General features: G+C 37.6%; 1 protein-coding gene across 1 annotated transcript in view; it reads right to left on the bottom strand.

Annotated features, from left to right (window-relative positions):
• LOC114361345 (DNA N6-methyl adenine demethylase-like) overlaps window positions 1–26,550 on the bottom strand; it is a 72,268-nt gene extending 45,718 nt beyond the window's left edge. Inside the window, exons 1-3 of the mRNA XM_028316342.1 lie at window positions 26,385–26,550; window positions 13,420–15,232; window positions 5,256–5,396 (exon numbers count right to left, since the gene is read on the bottom strand). Of these exons, the coding sequence (XP_028172143.1) occupies window positions 5,256–5,396; window positions 13,420–14,553 (1,275 nt within the window). The 5' untranslated portion in view covers window positions 14,554–15,232; window positions 26,385–26,550. The remainder of the gene's footprint in view (window positions 1–5,255; window positions 5,397–13,419; window positions 15,233–26,384) is intronic.
• Between the last annotated feature and the right edge of the window lie 883 nt (window positions 26,551–27,433).

Raw genomic sequence — 27,433 nt, 5'->3', positions numbered from 1 at the left:
TTAATTTTATACTAGTCAATAATAAACCCTCTTTCTTTTCAAATAATTTACACAAAAGCTACATTTGATTTCAATCTCAAAACTGATTGGTGAAGAGATTAATTAAATGAACGATTAATGAGATCAGAGTCAACTTAATCAAATCTCAGCTTGAGATATACTTAATGCAATAAGCGCCAAAGAAATGAGCTAGTTAAAAGATTAGCACTCAGAATTGAGTGCAACTTGCGGGCTGAGTGACCTTTACGTCAATCACACTTGACCGATGTGAGGAGCCACTCCGAGACGCTTCGAGACTGCATATTATGTAGTATATACCTTCGTTGGTATATAAGTGGCGAAAATTGATAGCTAGTTAAATTAGTTTGACATTGTTGTAAGCGACAGACGATCAAATCACTGTCTTGTTTTAGAAATAACACGAAGTAATACTTTTGGAACGACATCCCCGAACTATTGACTGACATAGTGATCTATTAACGCACAGCCCAAACCACTAGACGGATCGGGCTGAAATTTGGCAAGGAGATAGATGTTTTGACGTAGGTATCCGCTAAGAAAGGATTTTACGAAACTTCACCCCTAAGGGGGTAAAATGGGATCCACGCGTACGAAGTCGCGGGTGGTCGCTAGTTAATTATATTTTTGACAAAAAGACACATAAAACCGGGAGATAAATCATATTTAAATGTTCCCATCTGGAATTGAATTCGGGACCTTGTTCTCAAGGATAGAATTTATACGATATTCATTGAAATGCCAACGATTAACTTTGGGCATTTTAAATGCAAAAATCGAGAACGTCAGCAATAAAAAATATTTATTTCAGTCAAAAATGTTTAAAACCGCGTGTCTTATTCCGAATTAGATAAATAAATGTAAGCATAAAAAGTTCAAATGCGTGGGAAACTTTTTTTTGTTTGAAATGTCATTGTTTAATGATATTATCATGGTATCCTAGTTTGCCATTATAATGCTGGATGATCAATGACGTCACATCCAACAATAGCCTTCTTTTCACGGCAGAGCACCTCCCTCCACGTGCCACCTTATTTGCATTCTAGGTCTGTGACGTATGGACCAATGAAGTATGCGAAATACATATACAAAAGTGCAAATGTGTAGAGCGTTCGAAAAGCAGCAAAGATATAGAATGAAATGACCTTTTAAAGCTTTGTTTAACTTTATTTTGCTGTTACACAATATTTTGGTGTTTAAGACTAATTATTATGTAAACATTTTATTAAAATCTATATAATTGTGACCGCCGCGCTGGGACGTGGTCTCAAAAAATATCTGGGGCTTGTCTTACTTTAAGGACGTATTGAAATAAATGGTTTTTAAAAAGTGGTGAAAAAATATAAAAAGTCCTCATATTTTACCGTACTATACCGTGTAGGTGTAGGTATAAGATAGCATTCGTGTAACTTCAATTATCATAATATCTGACTGCCATTTATTGCAATATTTCCAATCTGAAGTGAGCAAACGAGAACAAAATGGCGCTAATATATTCCGTCGTATAAATTAATGCAAATGGCACATACATAAAAGCAATACGGGGTATTTGCGTCATTCACGGATCGATCCGAGATTTTTTCACATACACACCATAACGAATTCGACCGATGTTTAAAACATGGGGCGAATGAAAATGAAAGGAATTCGCGAATTGATAACCGATTGAACACGTGATAGATAAACTTACAGTCATTGGAAGCTACCAGTCATTGGATAAAACACCCCTTGAACTTCCATAATAAATAATACTAACTTTATAACTTTAACACCTTTTTATCTCCATCAGTAGGAATCTCTTAGTTGTTGAAATAGAAATGCTATATTTAATTCAATAAATATCTGTCCAATAACTCGACTACAGGTTCTTAAGTGTCCAACGTCTGTATAATGAATAATGTATTTGGGCCATTCTTATTCTTACGCATTTTTGTGTGAGATGTAAGAATAGCATATGTTTTTAAAGAAAATCAGTGCACTGTATATTAATTTACTTAGTAAAATACCTCTATTAACTAGGCCCAATATCATTTTTATCATAAAACTATTAGAAGAATATTAAAAAAAAGTTACAAGTCCAAAATGTCACGGACCGTGTAGTGTGAGATTCCCGGATTTGGACATACAATATTTTTTTCTGAAGAGATGTTATGTTATTTTGATAAATATTACAGTAATTATGCAAGATTAATACATGTTATATAAGACTGTTAAAAATTTATATCAATAATAATTACCATTTTTGATTTTGAACACCAAACATTGTGTGAGCAGTTTTTGTGTCACAACCACGTGCGCCACTTTAAATATGCGTAACTCGGTAAAAAACTATCTTTGATATTGACATCCCTTGCTAAGTTTTTTTAGAACAGTAACATTGTCATCTTATTAGATTTGCAAATGGCTGAACGTAGTGAGTGAGCCGCAAAAAATTATTTCCTATTTATTTGAAAAAAGGGACAACCATAACACGTCCATCCCGTGTACGGTTTTTAAAGGTAGGTATCAATGTCACGCTATTGTATAAAACATAATTATGTACCTCATGCAGTATAGTTTCAGATAATTGCACAAGATCTGCTAATTCACAGATAGTTTTTTGGATATATCGGACACGTTCCAAATTGTCACGGCCATGGTATTAAAAATGTGTCACTACCGCAAACTATTTAAGTACATGGTCGTGACATTACAACGCGTGGTTGTGACATTCTATTTTTATTATTTTAATAGTTTTTGTTGTTCTGCTAAATTATTTTGTGTATTGTGCAATTTTTAGGAGTAGCCTTTTAGTAAGTGTACTTATTTTTCGCTAGTATGATTTTCTAGATGCCACGAAGGAAAAATTATTGCACTTTCTCATTTCTGCAGTAATATCAAATTTTACTGAGACAGCTCCCGGTAAAGGCCCTGCAGAGGTGGTCGGAGTTGTTTTAAAAGGAATTGCTATTAACCATATTTTTAGTGGTACGGTGACTATGAAACATGTTTAAGTTGTCAAAACCAACTGTTATGTGAATCCTACAGAAATCTCATTTGATACTCAATTAGGTACCTACTGTGTTTAAGATTTACTAATTTGTTAAGCATATTATCATATCGAAACCATGTAGGTAGCATATCGGAAGCATGATCAGATAGTGCCAATAATAAAAAGTCTATTTTTTTATTATCTAGTAGATATATTAACTACTTGACGGTATTTTTGATCTCAATTTTAATTAAATTTTTGGATGTTCAGAAAAAAGTACATACCTATTACCAAATAACACCTTTGTTGATGAAACGAATTTAGTGTATTTTATTGTTAATCAATTTAAACTATTATGATATAAATTTAACAACATAAATATTATTATTTACAGTAAAAATGTAAAACTGTCACATCCGTGTCATGCAGTGTCACAGCCGTGTTTACGTAGGCTATTTTGTTTCTTTCCGAGGGCTTTAAAGTTGTCCATATACATCAAAAGTATGCTTTTGGTTTATACTTTCGATACACATCGCAAAAATTTAAAAAAAAAAATCTTTAATTTTTTAAAAAAAATTGGCACAAATTTAAGAATGGCCCATTTATGTGAAGTTAGTTTCATGTGAACTTACAGCAGATTAACCATTATCACCATTATCACTTTTTCTATGGTGTAGGCTATGACAAACAAGGGACTATCAAGACAAACGAATATAGGTGACAGTTTAAATCTGAAGTCATTTTCCTGGCCTTTTTTGTACGTAGTTACTTCGCTTCATAAAGCGATTTCGAAATCGAATCAGTTACTAAGGCTGGGTTACACCATCTTACTTTAACTTTGACAAACGTCAAAAATCTGTCAAACTCCATACAAAAAGCACCGGTTATCGTCAAAGTTACGGTCAAAGTTAGCCTAAATGAAATTTTAATTTTGCCTGGTGTCTATAAGAACAATAACTTTAAGAACCGATAGTGTCTAATAAAACTTAAGCGGTTCGAAGACTTCACGTTTCCCGAAGGTTGTATATTTCTCAAAAACATAATTTGCAATATCCTAATCAAATGGAAATAAATAAAATTTTATTTATAAAAATTAATGCATGTCACGTATTTTAGTAGCTCTTTTGAAAGTACTTACTGTTAATATTATAAAAAATATATAAACATAGATGAACTTTACTGAATTAAAATCATGTTTTTAAATTGACCAGTTGCAAAATAAGTGTTAAAACCAGGTGCAATTTATAATTATAAATTAGAACAATGTTGCATACATACATACACGTATCGATTAGGACTTCTATTAAACTTAACAAGCTTATTTGCAGATGTTGCTTTATCGATAAGTATTAAGTACCTACGATACTTGAAAGTATGTACACTAATACCACTAATACAGTTGGTTTATTGTCAGTCGTTCTATTACTATTTAAAATAATGTAAATGACGAGAGTTGGCAGGAGTTACGAGTATATCAGACTTTACTATAAAAGTTCTTTCAGTCCAGGAGTAAAACCATTCTTATTAGTCGCGATAGATATAGAGTTATCTCTCATTTGCACCACTGCAACTCCAGTTAGGATCTACAGTTTGTTCATCAAGAAAGTCAACTAGTAAAGGTTGAGTAGGTTCGTTCGTTCGTTTCAGCCAAATGACGTCCACTGCTGGACAAAGGTCTCCCCCAAGGTTTTCCACAATGAACGGTCCTGCGCTGCCCGCATCCAGGCTCTTCCCGCGACCTTTACCAGATCGTCGGTCCACCTAGTAGGAGGCCTGCCCACGCTACGTTTTCCAGCCCGTGGTCGCCACTCGAGAACTTTCCTGCCCCAACGGTTGAGTAGGTATAGACTCAAAATATAATTACTGTCCCCATAAAATGTATCCCGTTCATCATCATTATCAGCATGATCCTCTCTAATTTACAATAGGCATGGCCTACACTCCTCTGGCCAGATAAAACCTTAGTAATAATATTATGGAGGTTCTGGAATGGAGGATGGACCAATCGATCAACGTACTCGTAGAAAGCATTGGGTGAGGCCTATGTCAGCAGTGGACGTCCTATAGCTGAAATGATGATGATGATGATGAATTATGAAGCGACAATAACCCAATGACTTCGGCTGAATGGAGATCCAAGAAACGTAGGGTTCCAATCGAACCCCGCCGCGCCACTGTAGTGTACCACTCGTAACACAAGCATATTAAAATGTAACATACTACGAGGGGTTAATGGTAAATATTCTTTAAAAAACTGTTGACTAACCTTCTTCTCAGTCAGCTTCTCGCACCGGCGCTGCTTGCAGATTTGGTGCGACTTGTCATTGCGACACGGTGCGCAGTCGCCGCAGTTGTCTTTGCGCTGGCAGCCGATGCATTCGCCGCAGCGCTTCCGTTTCTTCTTCGTCTGTGGTTAGAAGGGAATTATTAGGAAAGTTACATTTAAAATAATATTTGAATGGGTAAGTAACATAATCTGTGAGAGATTCTTGTAATTTAAGACTTTTAAAGATGTCAGCACCAAGTTTTTCCATCAAGCCTTCCTGCGGTTTCAGAGACTTGAAGACTAAGGCTGAGTTACACCATCTTATTTTAACCGTAACTATAACATAACCAGTGTTTTTTATGGAGTTTAACAGATCTCTGACGTTCGTTAAAGTTAAAGTAAGATGGTGCAATCCAGCCTAAAAAAGCTTTTATTTGACATACAGTTTACGAGAACACATTTTCGCTCATCATATCATAGCATGTTATAAGGGTATTCTAAGGACATTTTTAACTAAATTAGATCAATAATGAATATGCTCTTTACTACATAAAGCAGTTCCAATAAAAAAATGGTAAATTTGCAAGGTATCTAAACTGTCTTGTTAATATTCCGGAGCTTTTTGCCTTGGTAAGGAGCTTTAGCGTTTAATGAAATAATGGATCATATTCGTCTCGACATCGCCTAGACAACTACGTTAGGGAGCTTTGAACTTCTAGCGTTTCCGACGTCATGTACGTTCTTTGTACTGAATCTATTGTGTGCTAAGGAAAAGCTTCGATATAAGCTTTCGCGATAAAAAGAATTTCGGAGAAAATTTTCAGAAAACTTTTTTGGAATTTACTTTGTAAGACTACGATTGGAAAGCTTTTATATTATACTTCGGAAATCATATTTTTCGAAGCATTTTTTAAGTGAAAGTATGCATATTACGGAGGTTTTTGTATGTTACATGTAATTGTATTATACATATTTTTTGCAAGCAGCCATGCCACCGTTATCAGTTTTCATTATTATTTATCAAGTTAAATTAAATGCAATTTAGCAATTGTTGCAAAAAATACGAACGGCTAACTGTTCCAATTGGCATATCGGACGATCTTGCTCGCGTGTCCCGGCATTAGTTGGGCCGTTATTACGAACCGATTCCTGGATATTCTGACCCTTATTCGCGTTAGCATAAAGGTTAGATTGGGAAAGTGGGTCCGAACAAAAATGGCCGCAATTATATGCCAGACAATTCGGGTGCATTCTGCACTCGTTTGAATGACCGTCTCGCTTTGCGCGGGCGCACTCAATCGAAGCGCTCTGGACTTTTGGCAAATGTATGACCCATTTTAGGTTGGAAGGACAAAACTGCATGTTAAAGTTATTAGTGTCATTATTCTTCATTATAGGTACGCTGAATACAAAAAACAGCGGTATTTTTTACAATAAGGCTCTTTAAGTAAAATACATTGGACGTAGAGTTCGATGTAGTGTGCGAATATTTCAAACTAAAGTTTCATGTAAGTAACTTTTAAGTTGTAAGTTTAATAAAATTTATAAGTAGTTTAAAAATAGGTATTAGGTGGACCGACGATCTGGTGAAGGTCGCGGGAGGTGCCTGGATGCGAGCGGCGTAGTACCGGTCTTTGTGGAGATCCTTGGGGGAGGCCTTTGTCCAGCAGTGGACGTCTTTCGACTGAAACGAACGAACGAAAGTTGACAAAAACGATTTTTATTATTAAATTAAGCCCCAATTCCTTTTATGTTCAATTCATTACACTCTGGAGATAATTAGCTATGTAGCTAATGTAGCTATATTTTATTGTGACGACTTTAGTCATCGTTCGTTCGTGTCAGCCGAAAGACGTCCACTGCTGGACAAAGGCCTCCCCCAAGGATTTCCACAAAGACCGGTCCTGCGCCGCTTGCATCCAGGTACTTCCCGCGACCTTCACCAGATCGTCGGTCCACCTAGTGGGAGGCCTGCCCACGCTACGTCTTCCAGCTCGTGGTCGCCACTCAAAAACTTTCCTGCCCCAGCGGCCGTCAGCTCTTCGAGCTATGTGCCCCGCCCACTGCCACTTGATTTTAGCGATTCTGCGGGCTTTAGTCATATATGAAAGTAAAATCTAATTTGAACAAGCACATCGATGCTCAACTTTATTCTTCAAAAAAAGTGCAACAGCTGTGTAGCGGGAAGAAAAAGGCCGCCATTTTGTGGGTGATTCGTGAAAGCTCGGCAAACTTCGGCGCCGGTCGGGCATCGGATTATTTCCTCTAACAGCTGACGGTTCTATTTTTTAATCCGTTTTTTGTTTAACAAACCTTTTTTTTTCTTTTTGTAATCATTTGTACTTCAAGTTCAATGTATTGTGTGGAATAAAAATGCAATCAAAGTTTCATTCTCACAGAAAATAATAATAAGAAGTGTGTTTGTGTTACTCTGTTAATATTATATTTTATTAGTAACACGTTTTCTATTAAATATTAAAAAACCTTTGCCGTCATATTAAAAAACTTAAACTAAAGTTACTGGCCAGTTTATCTACAAGTATTTTTCTTTTCTTGATACATCATGAGAATGTCAACTAAACTTTTTACTGCGCCTTCATTAAAGTTCCAATTTATCTTAGGTTACTTTTTGAGCTTCTACTTTAATTAATTGGCACACACGGTAGGTGTTATTAACAGTAATAGATACGTGAATAGTGGGTTTTTATTAAGTTGCATGTTAAATAAGGACAGAAATGGCGGTCCTAATCGCGTGGTATCCGGTCAAGCAGATGGTGCTTTTTTATCTAATCGAGTAAATATCAAGAATGTTCTTAATTTAGAATTATAAGCATGTGTCTAAAGAATAAATGAGATGACGATGTTGACAAAACACTTATTTTTTATGGCGGAGTCTTTATACATAGTCACTTTTAATAGTTTTATAATATATTTAAAATTACTTAAAAACTAAAATTTAACAATTACTAATAATAAAAACTATTTACTGAATAAAAAATATTTCACCCCCAGCGCCGCAGTCAGGAATGGTGCCCAAAAGGCTTGCAGCATTGCCACGTTGAATGGCCATTGGCCAAGCTAATTCTCTGACCGAAATAGCTGCCAGACTTTTGGTATAATATTCGTGGAAAACTAGTAATGTATTTTTTTAAAGAGTATCATTTAATTTTGCCACTACTTAATAAACTAAGTAAGCACCCTAAACTCCGGGACAAAGTTATCATTTGTTCCATGTGAGATTTGAACCCACAACCGCACTTATTGGTTCAATAAGTCGACGTATTATTCTCGTATAGTAATAAAAAACACATCCACACTTATTCTGTTATTTCTTAGAACACAAAGGTTTTCCCGCCTTTGAGTCATTCGGTAATGAGTAGAAAGATAAGTGGGTGATAAAGCAAAATAGACTCTATTTTTATAGGCATTAAGTTTGTTTCGCATAGGATATTTGTAAAAGCCTTAAGTGAACGAACTAGTTATTTCGTGGATAGAGTGATATATGACAATTTTGTTTTTCTCTGAATTAGAAAAATAGCTGCTGTATAGATATTTTGTGAAGCGTTGATGTCTAATGTATTAAACAATGAAAATACCTTAGTATTGTTCTGTATGGAGCCTAAATATAGCCAAAAAATTTTCAATTGTCATCAGGAAGTTAGAAGTTCAACATTATAGAACTCTGGGTCGGTCAATTAAAAATTAAAAACCAACACCTGTGAATACGTAAAAGGGATTTTTTTTGCTTACATTTGTGCAAAGTTATTTTGTCGTTTTTAATATTGGTAGACATCGTTAAAATAAAGACTGGCAAGATTATAAAAAAACATGAATGTTTATAGGCTTCATTATTTTATGGCTAAAGCAAAAACACACAGAGGACATTTCTCAAAACAAGAATAGATACGAGTAGGCCAATGAGGGCTATCGTTTTAGCGCTCACCAGTTAGCGCCACTGTAGAGTAAGGTCCTGTCACTTGCTAGTAGCGAAGACAGTGGCACCAACTAGTGAGCGCGAAAGTGGTAGGAGGACTATCGCATTTGCACTCATCAAGATGGCGCCACTGTAGAGTAAGGTCCTGTCAATCGCCAGGGGTGCCAACTGTTAAGTATAAAAACGATAGCCCTCATTGAGAAACCGCTCAATTTAATTAAAACAATTTCATTGGAATACATCAAGCTGGTTAATTGAAATATTAACACCGCTATACGGGTGTTGGCTGTATTAATTACCGAAAACGAACCTGCGTTACATTGTTAACGTTGTTCTTAGAACGTCGCCTGACCCCTTCAATTTGACTTTGTTTTAGTTGGAAATCGCAATTTTTAAACTTTCGCGTGTATGTAATGAGTGCATTGATGCAATCTCGATTTCTACAGTATATCAGACTACATTTTTGTGGAAATATCGCATCTATTACAACTACATAACAGCTACAGTGTTTACCTTGATATGCTGTCGTCTGTACTCTTGAAGAATGGAGTTTTTATTATGTTTTATGCTGTATGCTAAATTTAGTAATTATAAGGCTCAGATCGTGCATTTATTCCCTTTGAAAGTTTTATAAATTGAAAACAAAATAATATCTGTAATGCAGACTTTATAGACACCCTTATTCAGCTACTAGCGTTACAACAGATCCTAATTGCTGATTTGGAACACCTCGCATTCCAACTTCATAACATTTTCATTTTTAATTTCTTAATAATTATAACTTTTTGCTTTATACCGAAGCTCTGAGTAAAAAGCTTACTTTATTAAGCTTTTAACATTAAAACCTTAATAGAACTAAGATAACGGTAAACATTGCCGTTAATTAGAAAATAAGTTACTACATTTCTATCAAAGGTTAATTTAATTTATTATTTAGTAATGCATCTAGATGTTTTTTCCTTCTAACGTCTTGCCATTAAAAGTAATTTAAATCTATCTGTTAATGTTTTTTATCACCGAGTTCGCACTGATCCATCACTGGATAACAATCTGGATAGTCATAGCACCTGCTTTTACGAAGATGGGCTTTTAAAACCTCGTAAGAATGCTACGTGCCATTTAGATCTTTATTTCTATCAAACATCAATTTATACTACCAGGGGGAGTGTAGATATAGTCACTCATAGTAACACAGAAGTTAATACTATTTATTTATTTTATTCATGAATAGAACGGTAGTACCAATTACACTATTCAAACAAGACGTAACAAAGCTCAGAATAACATTTAAGTAATTACTACGTATACGTATACTATTAAGTAATTATTACTACTACTATAACAATGTAGGTAAGCTTTTTCTCTATGTCGTTAATAAAGCCATTTAAGTAAAGTAGCAGAGTTGTATGTTCCAAAATTGGTAAAATATCTGTGGAAACCTAGTAATTTTTTTTTTAAATACGGTCATCTAGCTGAATTGTTTTTCATGAAAAATAAGCCTTGGAACTTCCAAACATACGAGTAATCTGTTAACGTTTCTCAGTTTTTTTAAGATTAATGAGATAAAAGTTCAATGAGAGCCAGGAAAAGAAGATATCAAAGGTTACAATAAAGGATCTATATCGTAAGATCTAGCTCAGACTAAGGCTGGGTTGCATCTTACTTTAACTTTGACAAACGTCAAAAATCTGTCAAACTCCATACAAAAACACCGGCTATCGTCATAGTTACAGTCAAAGTTAGGTGGTGCAACTCAGCCTAAGAATATAAAAGCAGCACACGACTGCAAAGCTCAAAAGCTCTACTATTTTCTTAACTAGCCGATAGCAACTCAAATAATGGCTACTTCATGAATATCAGTCATAATGAGTGATTAACTATCCATGATCGATTAAAGGCTGACGACACGCGTCACCCCGGCTAACTAGTTGCAACTGGTTCTACGCGTTTGTACAGTCGGTAACATAAATGATGAATATGTAACATTTTCTGCTCAAATACTTTTGAGCATGAGAAGTAGTAATCGTTTGTTCGTTTATTTGTTTCAGCCAAATGACGTCCACTGCTGGAAAAGGCCTCTCCCAAGGATTTCTATAACGACCGGTCCTGCGCTGCCCGCATCCAGGTTCTTCCAGCGACCTTCAGATCGTCACTAGGTGGGAAGTGGTAATATCTACTTTTATTAATAACTAGCTTTCCGCCCGCGGCTTCGCCCGCGTGGAATTTTGTCTGTCACAGAAAAACTTTATCGCGCGCGTCCCTGTTTCAAAAACCGGGATAAAAACTATCCTATGTTCTTTCCCGGGACTCAAACTATCTCTATGCCAAATTTCATCAAAATCGGTTGCGAGGTTTAAGCGGGAAAGCGTAACAGACAGACAGACAGACAGAGTTACTTTCGCATTTATAATATTAGTTGGGATAATACTACTATTAATGTTTAAAATAATAGCCACCTACTCTATTGCGATACCACTCAGGTAACTAAGTTTTTAAGCTCCTGTATATTATGTAATTTACACCATTGTCACTTAGTAAGCAATAAATATTTTGAATTTGAATTTTTGAATTTGATTTAGTGTACAAATATTGTAACAAAATGCAAGTGAGTCTGTTGGACGAATTTTGGTTTTTATGTAAGAATTTTGCATTTCATTTAGACACTATTTCGTGCTACGCCTTGAACTTTAAGTAGATTTCAAATTTTAGTAAAAAAATTGTAATTGAATTTTCCGTCGAAAGTTTAAGTTCCTGCTGAAATATTAATGAATTTACAAAGTAAAGAGATGTTCTCTTTACTTTGTAAATAATAACGGAATAAAATAATAACGGAAGCTTATTTCCAAAGCCGACTGTGCCCAATAAATAAAATTATAAGCAATTTAACGCTACACTAGTTGGAAAAATATTCAGTGAGACTTTAATCAGGACATCTTGATTAATCAACGGTGATCTATAATAAACCGCCGGCATTTGTCATAATGTCATCAGTTAAGTGCGCGTTTAAGTGTTATCTAGCTACTGAGTTTAGATAGAAAAATAATATAAATAAAGGAGCCTCTGGATGATGCATCGAGGCTAAAAATATCTGAGAAAACACAGGTGACAATTAAGGTGCGAGCTTTTAAAAGTTGCAAAGATGTAAAGTTAATTACTTACATAAACAGTCAATTCTAACTAGTCACTAGTTTCTTGTAGTCACTTGTAAACTAACATCTAAACAATTGGCAAATTAACGTTCTGCAATAATAATTACACGAATAGGTAATACACGACAGCTGCTAAAGGTGCTCCTCCATTACTAAGGACTAGGATACGTTGACATTTATTGTATGGAATGTCGCCCGGACTCTGGACCTTTCAGAGTTAGATGTTTTTTTACTACCGCCGCTGCCAGCAATTATGAATTGTTAAAACAATTGCCAACTGTACGTAACTTAATGAAAAGAAACTCCCCAATAAAGATATCATAATCCCCGCTTAATACAGGAATATTATAACAATTAAATCAGTAAACTTCGCTAGCGCCGACTCCTCAAAACTGCCTAATTGCATTTCCCAAATTTGAATGGAAGTCATAAAATTTTCTAAGCAGGACACGCGTAAATCGCCCGACTTTAATTTGTGTTTTAAACGAGAGAGGAAGTTAATTTATTGGCGGAGCAAGAGAATCGGCTAACTATTAAATTTATAGCCGCGAAGACAGAGAGTTCGGCCATTTCGCAACTCGGGCCCGGGAATAAAAACTGCTCCCCGAATAATAAAAGGTGGAATTACGGGGAAAGTTTCTCTTTTTCGGGATCTCTCGAATATCCACTTTCTACGGCGTGTAGTCGGATGAAATTCTGCGAATTCTCATATCTTTCGTGGAATATAGTCGGATTCGCAATCCCCTCGAGTCTTGTTTACGCAATTCGCCAATTCGCGGAGAGCGGGATTAGTTGACGTTCCCGATTTTATTGTACCGCGAAACCAGCATTAGCGTACGTCTAACTAACTTAATTTAAAATCATAATGCTCCACGGAAATTCGCTACAAGTAATAGCAAAGGCAATCAAAGTCGTACTTCTGGCGGAGTCGAGACGAATTAATAAAAAGTTAAGACGTCGGCGGATCTTATCAGCATCAATTTATCTACTCGCGAAATTACGTTTTGGAGCGATAAAATCCACGACGTTTGTCTTGAAAGAAATAGAGCTCTATAATAAAATAAAATATAAAGTTCCCTACCTGTTTTTCGCTGGAAATGTCATCTAGCTCCATGGGCCCAGTGGTCATCTGAGGGGCACCATGCATCGGGGACTTGAAGCCGGCGGTGGACGACACGGCTGCCACCTGCCCGCTGCTCTCAGACCCGATGTCCATATTAGAGCCATCCGACTCCGAACTATTCGCACGCATTTTCCGTCTCTCCTTCTTTCTGAAGTCTGACCTCGTTGGCGACGAACCACTTCCGAAGCCGTTCGTCTTCTTTTCATAACCGTTGTCTAATAGCATTGGATTTTGGAAATTACTATGATGTAGTCCATTCGGGGTATATTTATCTTGTAAAGATTTAACGTCGAAAGGCTCGTTCTTCAGCACATGAACGACGGTCGGACTCTGGATGTTCTGTATTAAGCTTCCATTTTGGTGTAAGATTGTTCCATTTTGGTGAAGGATCCCGTTTTGCGCTGGGAATGCGTTGATAGTTGCGATGTTTGGTTGATACAGCTGTATGTGCCGGTCGTCGATGTAGGTCTGGCCGGCGGGCGTGAGCTCCCTCGCTTGCAGCGGGGCAGGCACGATCGGGTAGCTCCTGGCGTTGACCGCCGTCAGCGTGTGGAACGTCGTGGCGTTGACGGGCGATAAAGTCGTCAGGGTTGTTGACAGCGGCGTCACCTGCGCGAGGGTCGTCAGATGCGCGGGAGACGACGGCGTAGTGAGCTGCGTGAGTTGCGTTATATGACTAGGACTCGCGCTCGGCGTGGGGCTGGTGGTGACGGGCACGGGCGTGACGCTCGGCAGGCCCGTCTCCGGGATGACGGTCGTCTCGGGGAACGTTTGGAACTGGCTCTGGAAGGACGGCAGCTTGTTGGCGATGGGCTGCAGCGTGACCGACTGGTAATCTAACGGAGAGGAGAAGCCGGCTCTGAGGATGGCATCCTTGGAGTTGACGGTGATGGGCATGGACTCCCAGGGGCGGTACTGGGGCTGGCTGGCGATGACGGAGACGGTGTCGCCGTGCCGTTCGTAGTACTCCCAGCCGGGGTCGAGCAGGCGCGTGTCGGCGGCCAGGATGCGCTGCTCGTCGGCCATGTCGCCGAAGGTGGAGAAGGGCGGCAGGTGCGCGTCACCCGCCTCGCTGCGAAGCGCTTCGCTCATGACGCTCGCCTGGAGCGCTTCTTCATCGCGCCCTCGCACGCACCACGCATACAAAAATAACCTCTACTAAGTCTAACTTGTACTGAACACTCGGAACTGCACTGGAACTTGTTATTTGTACTCTGAAACCGCGACTTGTGAAGTCAGTCTGCTATCTTTGCACTTAAAATACGATTATACGGCACACTGGTTTACACTACACTAATCACAATAACTTCGTTTGCCCACTACGAAATAAATAATGTAAAAAGTCCTTAACAACGGGCAGTTAACTTAAGAGTCTTATGACTAAGGGTTTATAAAATCTTTGGCTGACTTTTAGAAAATGCTCGAGGAATTGGTTCGTTTAAATTTAACGGTCGATAAATTATTTTGTGCACTCGTTTAACGATTATTATTTTGGAACGTTTAAATACTGGTCGTTGATAGATTCTCTTTCGCTTGTTCGAAGGCTTCTTATAAATACCGATCACTCAGACTTAAATTAATTTGTACTGTTTGGGAATAGCGTATACTATGTACGATTGTTGTATCGTTAAAAGGTTAAAAAAATAGTGCTTATATATTTAGTTTTCGAAACGAAAGATATGACTGGAGGCTTTGGTTTGTAGTCGTGTTTGGTTGTTGTTGTTGCTGGGTCTTGATGTTGGCCGATGCTATCCGGGCGGCCTGCACCAATCTGGGAAAAGAAAACAACTTGTTAGTCATCAATATTTTTACCACAATTTTTTCGTACAAAATAGGTACAGACACCCGAAAATTGGCCTTATATTTATTTGTGACATATTATGTACAGAACAGCAGCAGCACATTATTACCTACCAAGTGTTCCTACCTAAACTTACGCCCGTATTCACAAACGATACTTGTTTAAGTGAAGCAGCAAATCGAACGCACAGCGTTGAATAGAGCTCTGTGATTGGTTAATGTGTCACCCTGTGCGTCCACGCGCACTGTGAGATCTCATAATAATGTTTTTGAATACGTGCATTACACATTTTAAGTTGAGAGCGTTTAAGCTACTGAACTACGAAAGCGTTATTGTAATAATAGTAGAAGCCAGGTTGTAATATAATGCGTTATTGTGAGAGAAACATTAGCATTATGAAACGTAGGGTGTATTCGACCAAACAAGAGTAAATTATCTATCTCAGAATAACATTCATTTGACACATTTCCTATACTGAAACTGTCAATGTGCCAGTTATACCAGGAGTTATTCTCGGAAAAAAGTATAGTCGAATCGGGCCTTAGATGGCAAAACTAGAGATTGTAAGTCTCAAAGCTTATCATAACTTTAGTAATAAGAAAGAGAAAAAAAATATCCAGAAGGAGGTTATGTTTCAGTTTACCGCATGCGCACCCCATGCTCAGCGGAATCAATGGCGATGGACGTAGCTGCAAGAGTTGCTGTGATGGAGACTTGACCTGATTAAGACAACTGGGTCAGGATTGTTTTTATTGGGTGCGAAAACCGATGCGTAAACAATTGATACGACAGAAGACAACGGTGTTTTGATGGATTTTGGCCTAAGTGCTCTTTTAATAAGGTTTTTTATACCGTGGCGTGGCTTGAGCATACATTTTTATGTATCTGTTGTGGCTTTTGTATCATCATCATCATCATTTCAGCCACTGGACGTCCACTGCTGAACAGGAACCTCCCCCAATGACTTCCACATCACACGATTGGTAGCGGCCTGTATCCAGCGCCTTCCTGCTACCTTTATCAGGTCGTCGGTCCATCTTGTGGGTAGACGTCCCACTTTTATGTATTTAATGTGATTATCACGATTTTTTGCCTAATTCAGATACACAACACTACCTAAGTTTAATAGATTATTGATAGCAGAAGAACCAGCCCTTGAAAACTAAATTGATTATAGCAATATGAAAAAGCAACTGTTATTAAAAATGTATCCAAAACCTTTAAAGGAAACGTCCTATAACATATCACATACAAACAAAACAAAGCTCTTTAAAAATCTCTAACGAACCCCATAACCACACCACAACAGAATAAGAAACACCGTGCAATTACACAAACGTTCTGTCAAGGAGAATTATAGCGAAAGGTTGTTTATTTTACGCCATTCGCAAATCGTTCCCACCATTACGGGACAGATAACCGGGGTGATAATCGCTCGTGACGTCACCGACTCGCCCCGGTGCGTTCCGCCCCGCACGTTAGCGATTCACACTAGTGTGATACCGCTGGCCGCACTTTTGGAAGTGCAGAAATCGATTTATCGAGTGAGCTCTATTCGATTATGGTGTAAGACTTTACTCGCAAGTTCGTCACTATAGTTATGTTTTAAGGGCGGGTGCTATCAACTACGATATAGTTGGCTAATGTAGTGGTAACGACAGTATCATTTATGTAAGATGTAGTTTTCGTCTAACTAAATAATTAATTATTAACATGTATTTTTTATTTCATACAGAGTTCCATCCTTGCACTTATATTCTGCGACATAAAGTAAGTTTTATTTATGTCTGGAGTAAAAAGTCTCGGTTATATCAAACTGGACTATTCCAATGCAATACACTTCGGATTTATCCCCAAGTGACAGACTTGTAGAAAAATATGCTTGCTGCGCGTTTTATCAATAAAAGCTCAAGGAAAAGCTACTGTGTACTATTAGCTTAATTAAAAGTTGTCTTTCTTAAAATTATAAAGATGAAAGTAATTACAAACCCTTAGCAATCGCAAGTTATGTGTCTTAATATAAATGGAGTTAAGATGACGTCACAGGGTTTCCCTAACGCCTACAGCTAGTCACCAGTACGATACGGTATCACGCGACTAGACCAGGACTACAGGCGCCATGATGATGACGTTATTGCATTGTTTTTCTACGATTAAAAACAAAAATATTTTTAAATGTGTTCCAAAATTCGTTTTTCGAAATTTGAATTGCAATTATCTGTGCAAATTAGTCGTTGGAACGAAAAAGTAATTGATTAATATTGACTATCAATGGATGCTTCTATTGGGTCAAAAGTGTTTGTAACCAGGTCTGTTCATCTCCGCGAGTTTACATCGAAAACAAAACACGCACGATGGCCCAACTACAGGATACTATTCGACAAGGCCTCACATACGAGCGAACATTGACTCACGCACGTGTATTCTTGTGTATGGTGGAAGAAAATAAAGAAAATGGTGTACTAAATACTGTGCAGTATTTAACATCCTAAATAATAATAAAAACACAGAATCTACTTTTTTAAGTTGCCTCAAGACACTGACAGGTAAATAAGTAGTTAATATTATTCATGATAATTCATGCTAAATCATGTATTTCCTCCGCCATTTTCCGCAGTTTGGCACCTCACGTCACATCATTTTACCGAAGTCAGCCCTATAGCTTCGGCGCAGTGCCGATCACTGACGTTTGTCAACAAAATGGTGCTTGACTCTTGAGACAGGCTAAATTACACCATATTGTTAATGACATTGAGCATACATTTTTTTAAATACCTTCGCGAAGTAAAACTTCTGTACGTAGTACTTATTATTATTCTGTGTTGTAACTTAGAGCGGTGAAACATCATTTAATTAAAAAAAGGGAACCAAAAATAATACAATGTTTTTGAGAAGGTTTTCCAATCTGTACGACTAATAAAGAGTGTCTATCATAAAGTACGAGTTTAATCGTGTTCATCAAATATTTCAAAACTCAATTAAGGTCCTGCCTATCCAAGATAGTTCCGACCTATGTCAAATCACCAAAACCGTTTAGTTCCGTAGCAACCTCTAATGTATGTGAGTAAACAGACTAAGAATAGACGCCACGCTAATAGTAAAGCCATGCTCTATTTCAGTGCCACTATTTTGAGGGAACTATTTTTGAGATGTTCAATTTGAAACTGTGCCGGCTTTTGATCGATATTAGATAAGACGAAGATATTTTTAAATCTTGTTAACTATATTTATCTTTTTAAGAAACAAGGACCAAAATAAATTGCCCGCATCTGTAAAATTGAAAAACGAACGTTTTTATTAACGATAACAAAAATTGCTCAACCGCATTCCGTGTTTCTCTCTAAACTTTTGTTTATTTATTTAGGAGGCCCGCACGAAATTCCACAACTCGATATCGTATACCAACTTCATAAGAATCGCCGACCAAAATATGTAAAGCCGTGTGCGATTAAAAAAAGAAATAGAATTCTAATTTTAAATTTGATTATGGAATAAACAAGTTCTATATTTAAATTTACGATACGATTCATTCATACCGATATTATTGTCTGTATTGATCACGGGGCTATAGTCACGTTCCGTTCTAAAATTAAAGGAAAGGAGATATTTTACGGGGTATTGAGTATCAGTTTGTCGACACATTTCATTTACAGAGTCCGTTGCGACAAGCAATTTGATAAATGGAATCAATTTATTTATAGTTTCCATTATTTTCCTATCCCTTTGTGTCATTATAATTTACTAATTATTGACTATAATATTCCAGTCTGAATAAAATTCTGTCCCCTTTTGAAATTCTGCGAAGCACACGAACTTATTGAATAAAAACAAAACAATCCGAAACAAAAATAGTCACTAATTCTCAGAGTAAAGCCATTCCAAATAGTCTTGATTGATATCTCCAGCCTACCAAAGGCTGAACATCAAAGCAACTCTTTGTTTGGTCTATAAAGCGAGACTAAATTGCAACACGCTCGTTTCGACTTTTCGCTTCCCCTTGAGTACCTCCGCGGATTTTCCTGGGGGAAAAAATAAAAAAGTTTTCATCTACACTCTATTCAGAGCGGCAACTGGGAAAGCGTCAGATGTCTGAAGCCTAAGTCGTTTAATCAAAACAAAAACGTTTCTTCTTACTTTGCATTCCGATTATAATGGAAATATGTATCGGTGACCTAATTTATTGTCTTTGAAAGTTTATATTTTACAATATTATGTAATGTTTCTTTGTGGCTTTTAATTGTTGAGTAGGCTCGTGGTTTTGTATAAATCTTTTGACAACACATCACTAGACTTCATTCCAGATTTGAAATTTCAAAGGAGGCTGACGTCATCTTCAAATGACGATCAAAACCTCTAGTAATCACAGCGCGAAACTCTTTGTACCAGCGCACAAAGCGCGTTCTTAAAAAAAATAAAAGCTTCAAAACGGAACGCGTCGCTTCCATGTGTGTCGGCTTCATGGCTGTGTATTGCAAGGATTCGTCTGAGGGCTGCATGTGTGGGTGAGGTGGTGTAGAGCGTGTGCGATAGTATCTGGGTCTCGGTTGTCAAGGGCAACCGTACAACCAGCGCTGCAGCGAAAGCATTGCGCTTTCAGCTCGAGCTGTAATTATATGGCTTATTTTTAGCATCGGATGTAGTCGCTTTTTTGTGCAACGCGAGTGCAGCGCGGTTGTTTAGATGACGTTCAGAAATCCTTGAATCGGGCAAACTTTGATTCAACTTGTTCTTGTCTTGAATGATGATACAGTTTTCAGAGAATTTGCAGTTCGTTTTCTTTTTGAATTCCTCCTAAACGCTGAATGTTAAACATTTAAGTACTAGCGCTGTTCTTGTTTGAACAAACTTCAGGCATTTGCATTAAGTTTTATGTTTATTCCACAATGTTTCCACAATGATTTTTACCATCATAGACATTTTTTTCTAATCAACAATATTTTTATTTAACATGTGACAGCCTATAGCACATCATAATGCCATGGGGTGTTGACGTCAATCGTATATATCGTAAGCTCTCTCAAATTTTTCTTCCTAAATGAATAGGTTTAATTAAATGCATTCAATTACCATAGTATCAACCTACTATGAAATTGAATTATGAAAATACACTAGGATTTTTTTATTTTTTTTATACACGCTAGGTATATACTTTTTGACCCATTGATGTTTTCCGAGTTTCTGTTATCAAATAGCAATTTGACAACCAGCTGTTCCGCATCCGGCGCACGCGTACTTTCCGGATGCTATAATAATGTGTGATCGATAACGATCTGATAACTCGATCATAATTCGAGCTTCACTTCAATTGATAAGTTTTGGGTACCTACATCACTTTATTCTGTTATGATCTATTTAGGATTGAGGTGTACTTGAATTTCGAATTCAGTGTGCTTCCCAGTGTGCTTACCATGAGTTTACGTTAGGTGTGCTCGCTAGCGAGTACGTCAAAAAATCTATGAAAATTTTATTTCTTGAAAGTAGCCGCTAGGGGCGCTGCACAATATGTCATACATTTAATGTCATTTTTTTACGCAGTCGCTAGCGAGCACACCTAACGTAAACTCATGGTAGGTACACTGAAATCTTCATAGATTTTTTTGATGTTCTCGCTCATAGATTCTCGCTAGCCAGCACACCTAACGTAAACTCATGGTAAGCACACTGCTGTGAATGGGACTAGGGTTTCCGAATTTCAAAATGATGATGAAATCCCGTGGTTGTGTGACGTCATCGACAGCGTAGAGTCCGAGTAGGTACTGTTTCCTTTCAATAAAGGAAAAGTTCATTAGTTTCGTTGCCAGTACAAGCGTTTCTTAGTTTTGGAACTACTTAGATGGACTGAAGGCGATTATAAAGTTATGTTATAATTAGTCTTTTTTATGCATAACAAGGCAGGTATTTGACCACAATCACACCTGATGTTAAGTGGGATGTAGTCTAGGATGGTACATATCTGCCCTGTAAGTGCCTATTCACTCTCGCCTTGAAAAGGCTCGGATTATAGTCTTCGGGAAAGACAGCAGCAGGCAGCGAATTCCTGTCCCTAAGATCCTATAAAGTCTTCAAAGTAATTTGATTGAGGAATAACACACCTTGCGTAGACATCACATTCCAATATACCACTCTATATTTTTTAGGTTCGTAGCCAACAAAGATAGAGCCGCGTTATTTTATAGCTATGACTTATTCATTGAAAACTATATTAGTTGGTTACAGTGTAGAGACTTGATCTTCATTTCTTTTGAGCGGGTAAAGCAAAAGTTACGTTTCGCCTACGACAATGCTCACTACAAATGCAATTTTGACGCATAACGCGTGACGTAACCTCAAAAAGTTTCTCACACGAGTGCTGGCACTAAACAACTATGATCCAGCAATGATTGTGGTTCACAGCCTTAACAGGATGCGTGCATCAGCGTGATTGCCGGCAACGCACCGATTCAATCCTGTCTATTATTTTATATCGCTGTACACTGCGTCCTAGAATGTTCATTTAGCGAGGCAGCTTAGTTTATCTACCACTGTCGTTAACAGTCTTTTAGTACTATTATTATCAACCAGATTATGGACTCGACAGCTGAACAAAGACTACTGAACATGGTGGTCTGCATTCAAAGTCATCTTCCGATCGGGGTTCCATCAATTTTCTAATTCGTTCTCTACATATATTCTCATTTTAGATCATATTAGGCTTTCTAGCGATATATTGTTGCATTTTCCACTCAATAATGTTAATGAAACTGAGTACCTATCATTCTCTTCGGTCCTTGATTTGGAATGTTTTTCTTTTTATGAACATTGGCAGACACTATTACCATTTTTATTAAATTTCACTTGTTTCAGCATGAATTTAAGTTTTACTCTCTTCCAAAACCAAGCAACTTTGAAGTATTTTACAAATAAATATTGCAGTTGCTTTGTCGTTAGACTGTTTGAAAATGTAGAGCTTTTTATGTAGCTAGCTTAATAAGTTTGCACTAGCTTTTACTGGGTCTGTATTAGGTTCAAGGTCTGCTCAATTTTTCGCACCACGAGCGTTCCGAGCGAGCTGCCCCGTCCTGCTTCGCGGAGCCAACGAAGGATATATTTATCATAGATTGTGGCCGTTTGTTATGCTTCAACTGAGAAAAGGCTTGATGAATGGGTTTGAAGTTGGAAATGGCGATTCCAATGGAGTTTTACTTGAAGTAGTTTAGATAAACATAAATATTGCAAAAAAGTTGACAGTAAATCAAGAAAGGTACACAACATAAGAAAATATCAAAAAATAAATAGCGCCAAATCACGGTACAATCAATGAAGTTTTAAGTTAGGACGTTTTTTATTTAGACCATGTGTATGTTCTTAAAAATACTTACATTACAAAAACTTTACATGATGTAACAATATTAATGAGAACAAAAGCATGATTGAGATCGAGTTGAGATTAAGCCACATTAGAATGATAAGGCCTCCGTCCCGATATAGAGTTACGTCCCATCCCATTCAAGCACTCCACGATGAATAGCGGCGCAGATGTGGACTTTTTTATAACAATCTTTCCCACACTACCACTTTTTCTGATGCCTTAATACCTCGCCAAACTTACCCATGCACTTTCAACGCACCTCCACAAACGATTATAAACTCTAAGCTCTTTAAAATAAAGCCTCACTACACTCAAACACAAAAGCAAAGCTGCCGTGGTCGATACAGTTTTGTAAAGATTTTTTGTGCGCACGTCTGTCTTTGCTATCGGATGCGACATCGGAAATTGAATAGTTTTTATACTTGCACCTATGAGATGAAATTGTTCGAAGGAAGTCACATGTGTATGACAATGAATGTATGATTTACTATTGTTTCCTTTACTTTTTAGGCATTCCCAAATTCATTCTCAAATCTCAAGTAAATATGTAATTCTCATTGGTTAGAAAACGAAAAAGGAAATCTCATTGAGGTTGTTAAACGTCTGCCAAAATAAAACGAATAGCCCCGAATAGAAATAGGAAAAGCTGAAAGGAAAAAGGAATGTCAGAAATAAATTTTTATATGAAAGCTTCGCCAACTTTAAAAACTGAATACGAACGAAACAGCGAACGTTCACCGTCGAGACGTTCTCTGTAAATAAAATATTCGCCACAATTACATTGCTAGCTAAACTTTGTCTTTGTGAACTGTACGGTGTTTAAACTTTGGCAGAAATGAAATCAAAGTATCTACTCCATGTGCCTTATGAAAACTAAGCTCGTGGATTTGGTGGAGCAATAAGAAGAGGATTATCCTCCAGAGAAAGTATGAATCAACTTAATATATTACTTGTGGCAATAATCGGGATATCGGGGGCGTTTGATCTCCCGTTTAGACTTTGAGGAAACATTTGCTGTTCTAAAGAAAATATCTTCGCTTTCCACCGAGTTGCAGCGTCGGATCAATGGCACCTTGGGTGGTTGATAGCTTAGAGACTTTTAGTGCGATGACCTTAACTGTGCATTTAGTTTTTTAGTACCGAAATGATCTAATAGGGATGTTTCCTGGGTAAAAAAACAAGAGTTTGAATTAGTTCGTCAGTTAACTTATCAATACTCGACACGTATTTTTCATTCAATCAAACTTATAAAAATTTAAAGAGATAAAGTTTAGAAGAAGAGGTCCGTGACGTCAAGGCGTGCTTAAAAGTGTAGCACTTTGTGACGTCACACGGAACTTCAACGCATCATAACTTCGTGACATATTAATTATTTGATTGACAAATAAAAATATACGTGTCCAATATTTTTTTTGGAATTTCAGCCTATTTAATTAAAAAAATTGTGTCGTCAATTTTGATACAATCTTTTGATCCTTTTCAATCTGTTCCAATAGTGTCAACAGCCACAAAGAAAACTTCCGAAACTAGACAGGCAGAGGAAACATAACTCGGCAGCCAACTAAAAAGGAAGCATGTACCATTGCACAATCCGCAGCGTCGCTCGTACCAACAGTTAGTGGCGAAATTGGCCAATTTGTATATTTGTTTTCATTGGCCTCACTGAACTTGACTCCCCATTATCGCATTCGCGGGAGGAAGGCGTATTATTTATTCGATTAATCCGTGGGACCGGCCCAGATTGTCTATAGGAGTTAACCAGTGTGAAGTGTTGAAGTTTAACCAAGTCTCAGATTGGCCTGGTAAGTATAATACGTAGTAAGTTGCAGACTAACTAATTTGGAGATAGAGTTAGTTAGAAATACAATGAATTTTTGGACGAAAATTATACAAAGAATTCAGATGTAACATATAATAGCTGTAAAAGCTCTATCTGCTTGCTGAACGTTACAAGTTCGTCTCTATCTCTCTAACTCGAAAAATATATATATTTTCGACTGAATTATAAAATGTTGTTAATCCATAATATTCTTAGTTAATGTATCTATTATTATTTTATCTTTATAAACTATTTTCGACTGAATTATAAAATGCTGTTAATCCATATTATTCTTAGTTAACGTATCTATTATTCTTTTATCTCTAATCTTAATTCAGCGCGATACAAATAAGAAACGCTAAATAAATGTATCCATTTTCCATCTTTTCAGAGTCGTGAGATAAGAATCCTAATGTTAATCCTCTTGAAAGAGTTAATTAAAGTCTACAATTTCATTACGGAGATTCTACAGTCGCAAAGAAATGAATTCTTATGCCATTCGAATTGGATTCTTGTTCGGATAAAATAATCTTGAGACTTTTTGCGACTTTCATTAGCAATTGAGTTGAAATATGTTATTGATTTTACATATTTTTCATCATGACTTGTCTTGATTATTAAATTCAATGTCCAATGAAGTTAGACGTAATTACAATTTACTAGTGAAATAAGGCTTCATTATCAACGTTCAATGGGTTTTTCAGCGCGAGCTTAAATTTTCTTGATGCTTTTTTGCAGTATGTACTTTACCTACATATCAATACATAATAATCTACATATTTCAATTGTACTTCGTCTCAAGCAAGATTACCATTGAATGTAAATAAGGTACAAACCGACTACCATGTTGAGAGAGTATTTAAAATATTTGCCGAGCGGCCATCAACATAGCAAAGCGACTGAAGGCAGCAAATTGCTTTGAAAAATTGCCTCTAAACTTATCCTTGGAATGTAAGAATAAAAGATAACCATGAAGGGAATGTCAAAAGAAAAATTGCGAACTATCTAGTTTATTATTCTGAGAAGTTTCCTATTATTTTTGCCGTCTTTGGGTTTAATAAGGAAGGAAGTAGTGACATTCTTGTTTTCATTTACGTTAAAAGCTTTTATTTGGGAATTTTGTCATCGTTTGTCTTATTTTTCTTCGTTCTATCTGAATGTGTTATTTAGGAAGACAAAGTAGCTCTTATTTTACCAAGTAGACTACAATAAGTTAGTTAGCTTCTAATACAGTTAGAATGCTAAGAGCTTTCCCAGCCAATAACAACTCCATTATATTCTTGATAAAATGAAACGAGATCTTAAAAATAGTATATCTATGTATTATGACTAGATACCTACTTAACATACTAAAAACAAACACATAAAGTAAGAAGACATCATGCAATTTACTGAAACACGAATCATAAAAGCCTTTTAATATCTACAAAAAAGCTTCTCGTGAAGCTTTAGACTACTTAGAAGGAAGTAGTGACAAGTTAAGTTGCTGAGTCAGGAAAATGAGCACTAAATAGGTGTATTTGTTTGATGTCTGCATTCCTGTCACTTTAATTTTGCTCGTTGCAATTAAGGGCTAAATTACGTGACATCAGCCTCTCTGCAGCTCCGCTCGATGTATCATCGCGACATGCCATCTCTTTATACTCATTTCCCAGACTAAGCAACGATCAAGTGAACTCCTCTCAACTTCATTCACATCCACAACTTCTAACAAACTTATACTCATACAATTATCTCGATGTCTAGAGAACTTTCAACAAGTTTCAACAGCCGCAAACTCCTCGAAAGAAAGCTCGAATCGATTCGCAAAAGCTGCACACAACTAAAGCTCCAACGGAAGCACGCGAACGCACCGGACCTCGCTCCACGCTCTGCTGCTCTGTACAAAATCTAACCAAACAAATCCACGAAAGCTCACTCGAACTACACTTGCACAAAACTTTGACGCGAACTACCTTCTCCGGTCGCTTGATCCATCCGCGTCTCGTTTTTTTCTTCGTCTCGCTGCCTCGGAAACACAAAACGGTCCGAAGGACGCAAGCGAAAAATAAACAAAAAGGGAATCGGAGTTCGCGATCGCGTCAGAGCGCGCGTGTGCGTCGCGCGGTACTGTGCGGCGCGGCGGCTCGCGGCGGCGTCGGCGGCGGACTGGCGCGCGCGGCGCAGCTGGCGCGGCGGCCAATGGCGCGCGGTCACGTGACTCCCCGCGCCCGCACGTTGTTTACAAATAATAATAATAGTGCCATGGCGTGCCGGTGGCGCCGCCTCTACGGCTACGCGCTACGAGCTACGCACAGCTGTCGTTGCATTTGGCGGGATTCGATTCGGCATTCGGTTCAGCTTCGATCTGTTTTCGGCGGTTTCGCGGCGTCTATCGATCCTTGCACCCGCTCCGCTTCGTTTTCCTCAATAATATTCTTTGATGTTAAACTTCGCTATTCAATTCCGCCGAAACTTTTGCGAAGTAAAAATCCTTTGAAATATAGTTTCCTGGCAAAGCCATAAAACGTAGTCTTCCAATTTGACGCGATTAAAAGCGAAAGTTGAAATTTCCTTTGGTGGAAACGCTTGTTTACTCCCAGTTTTTTGTTTTGAGCTTTCCCCTTTCACGTCCGAATAGGAAAAGGAAAACGTCGAACGTTTAACCTGGCATTACAAGGGCATCGGTAGGTGTGCTAAATTGTTTAGCTTCCAAAGGGGTGACATCCCTTATAAAATTATTCTGCAATTTTTGCGAAGAGGGTGAGAACTGAAGCTGGGACCACAGGTTGATGTTTTGGATTGTTTTGCGTTTGGTAAGGTGCAAGAGGGATCGGACCGGCTACCCCATGCCATGGCAGCCACGAGCAGTGCCATACTTTGTCACTCCCCTCGGTCTAAATCTGATCTCAGGTTCCCCACAGCCAGGACACTTGACGGAGTCAACTTTAATTAATCCCTTCATACACCTTACAGCCGATAAAACATGGGGAGTTTAGGACCCCAACATATTTGAGAATCTAGG

Source organism: Ostrinia furnacalis, unplaced genomic scaffold (genome assembly GCF_004193835.3).
Source record: "Ostrinia furnacalis isolate ACB-3 unplaced genomic scaffold, ASM419383v2 OfSCF0373, whole genome shotgun sequence".
Lineage (NCBI taxonomy): Eukaryota > Metazoa > Arthropoda > Insecta > Lepidoptera > Crambidae > Ostrinia > Ostrinia furnacalis.
This window is presented reverse-complemented; position numbering and strand designations above follow the sequence as displayed.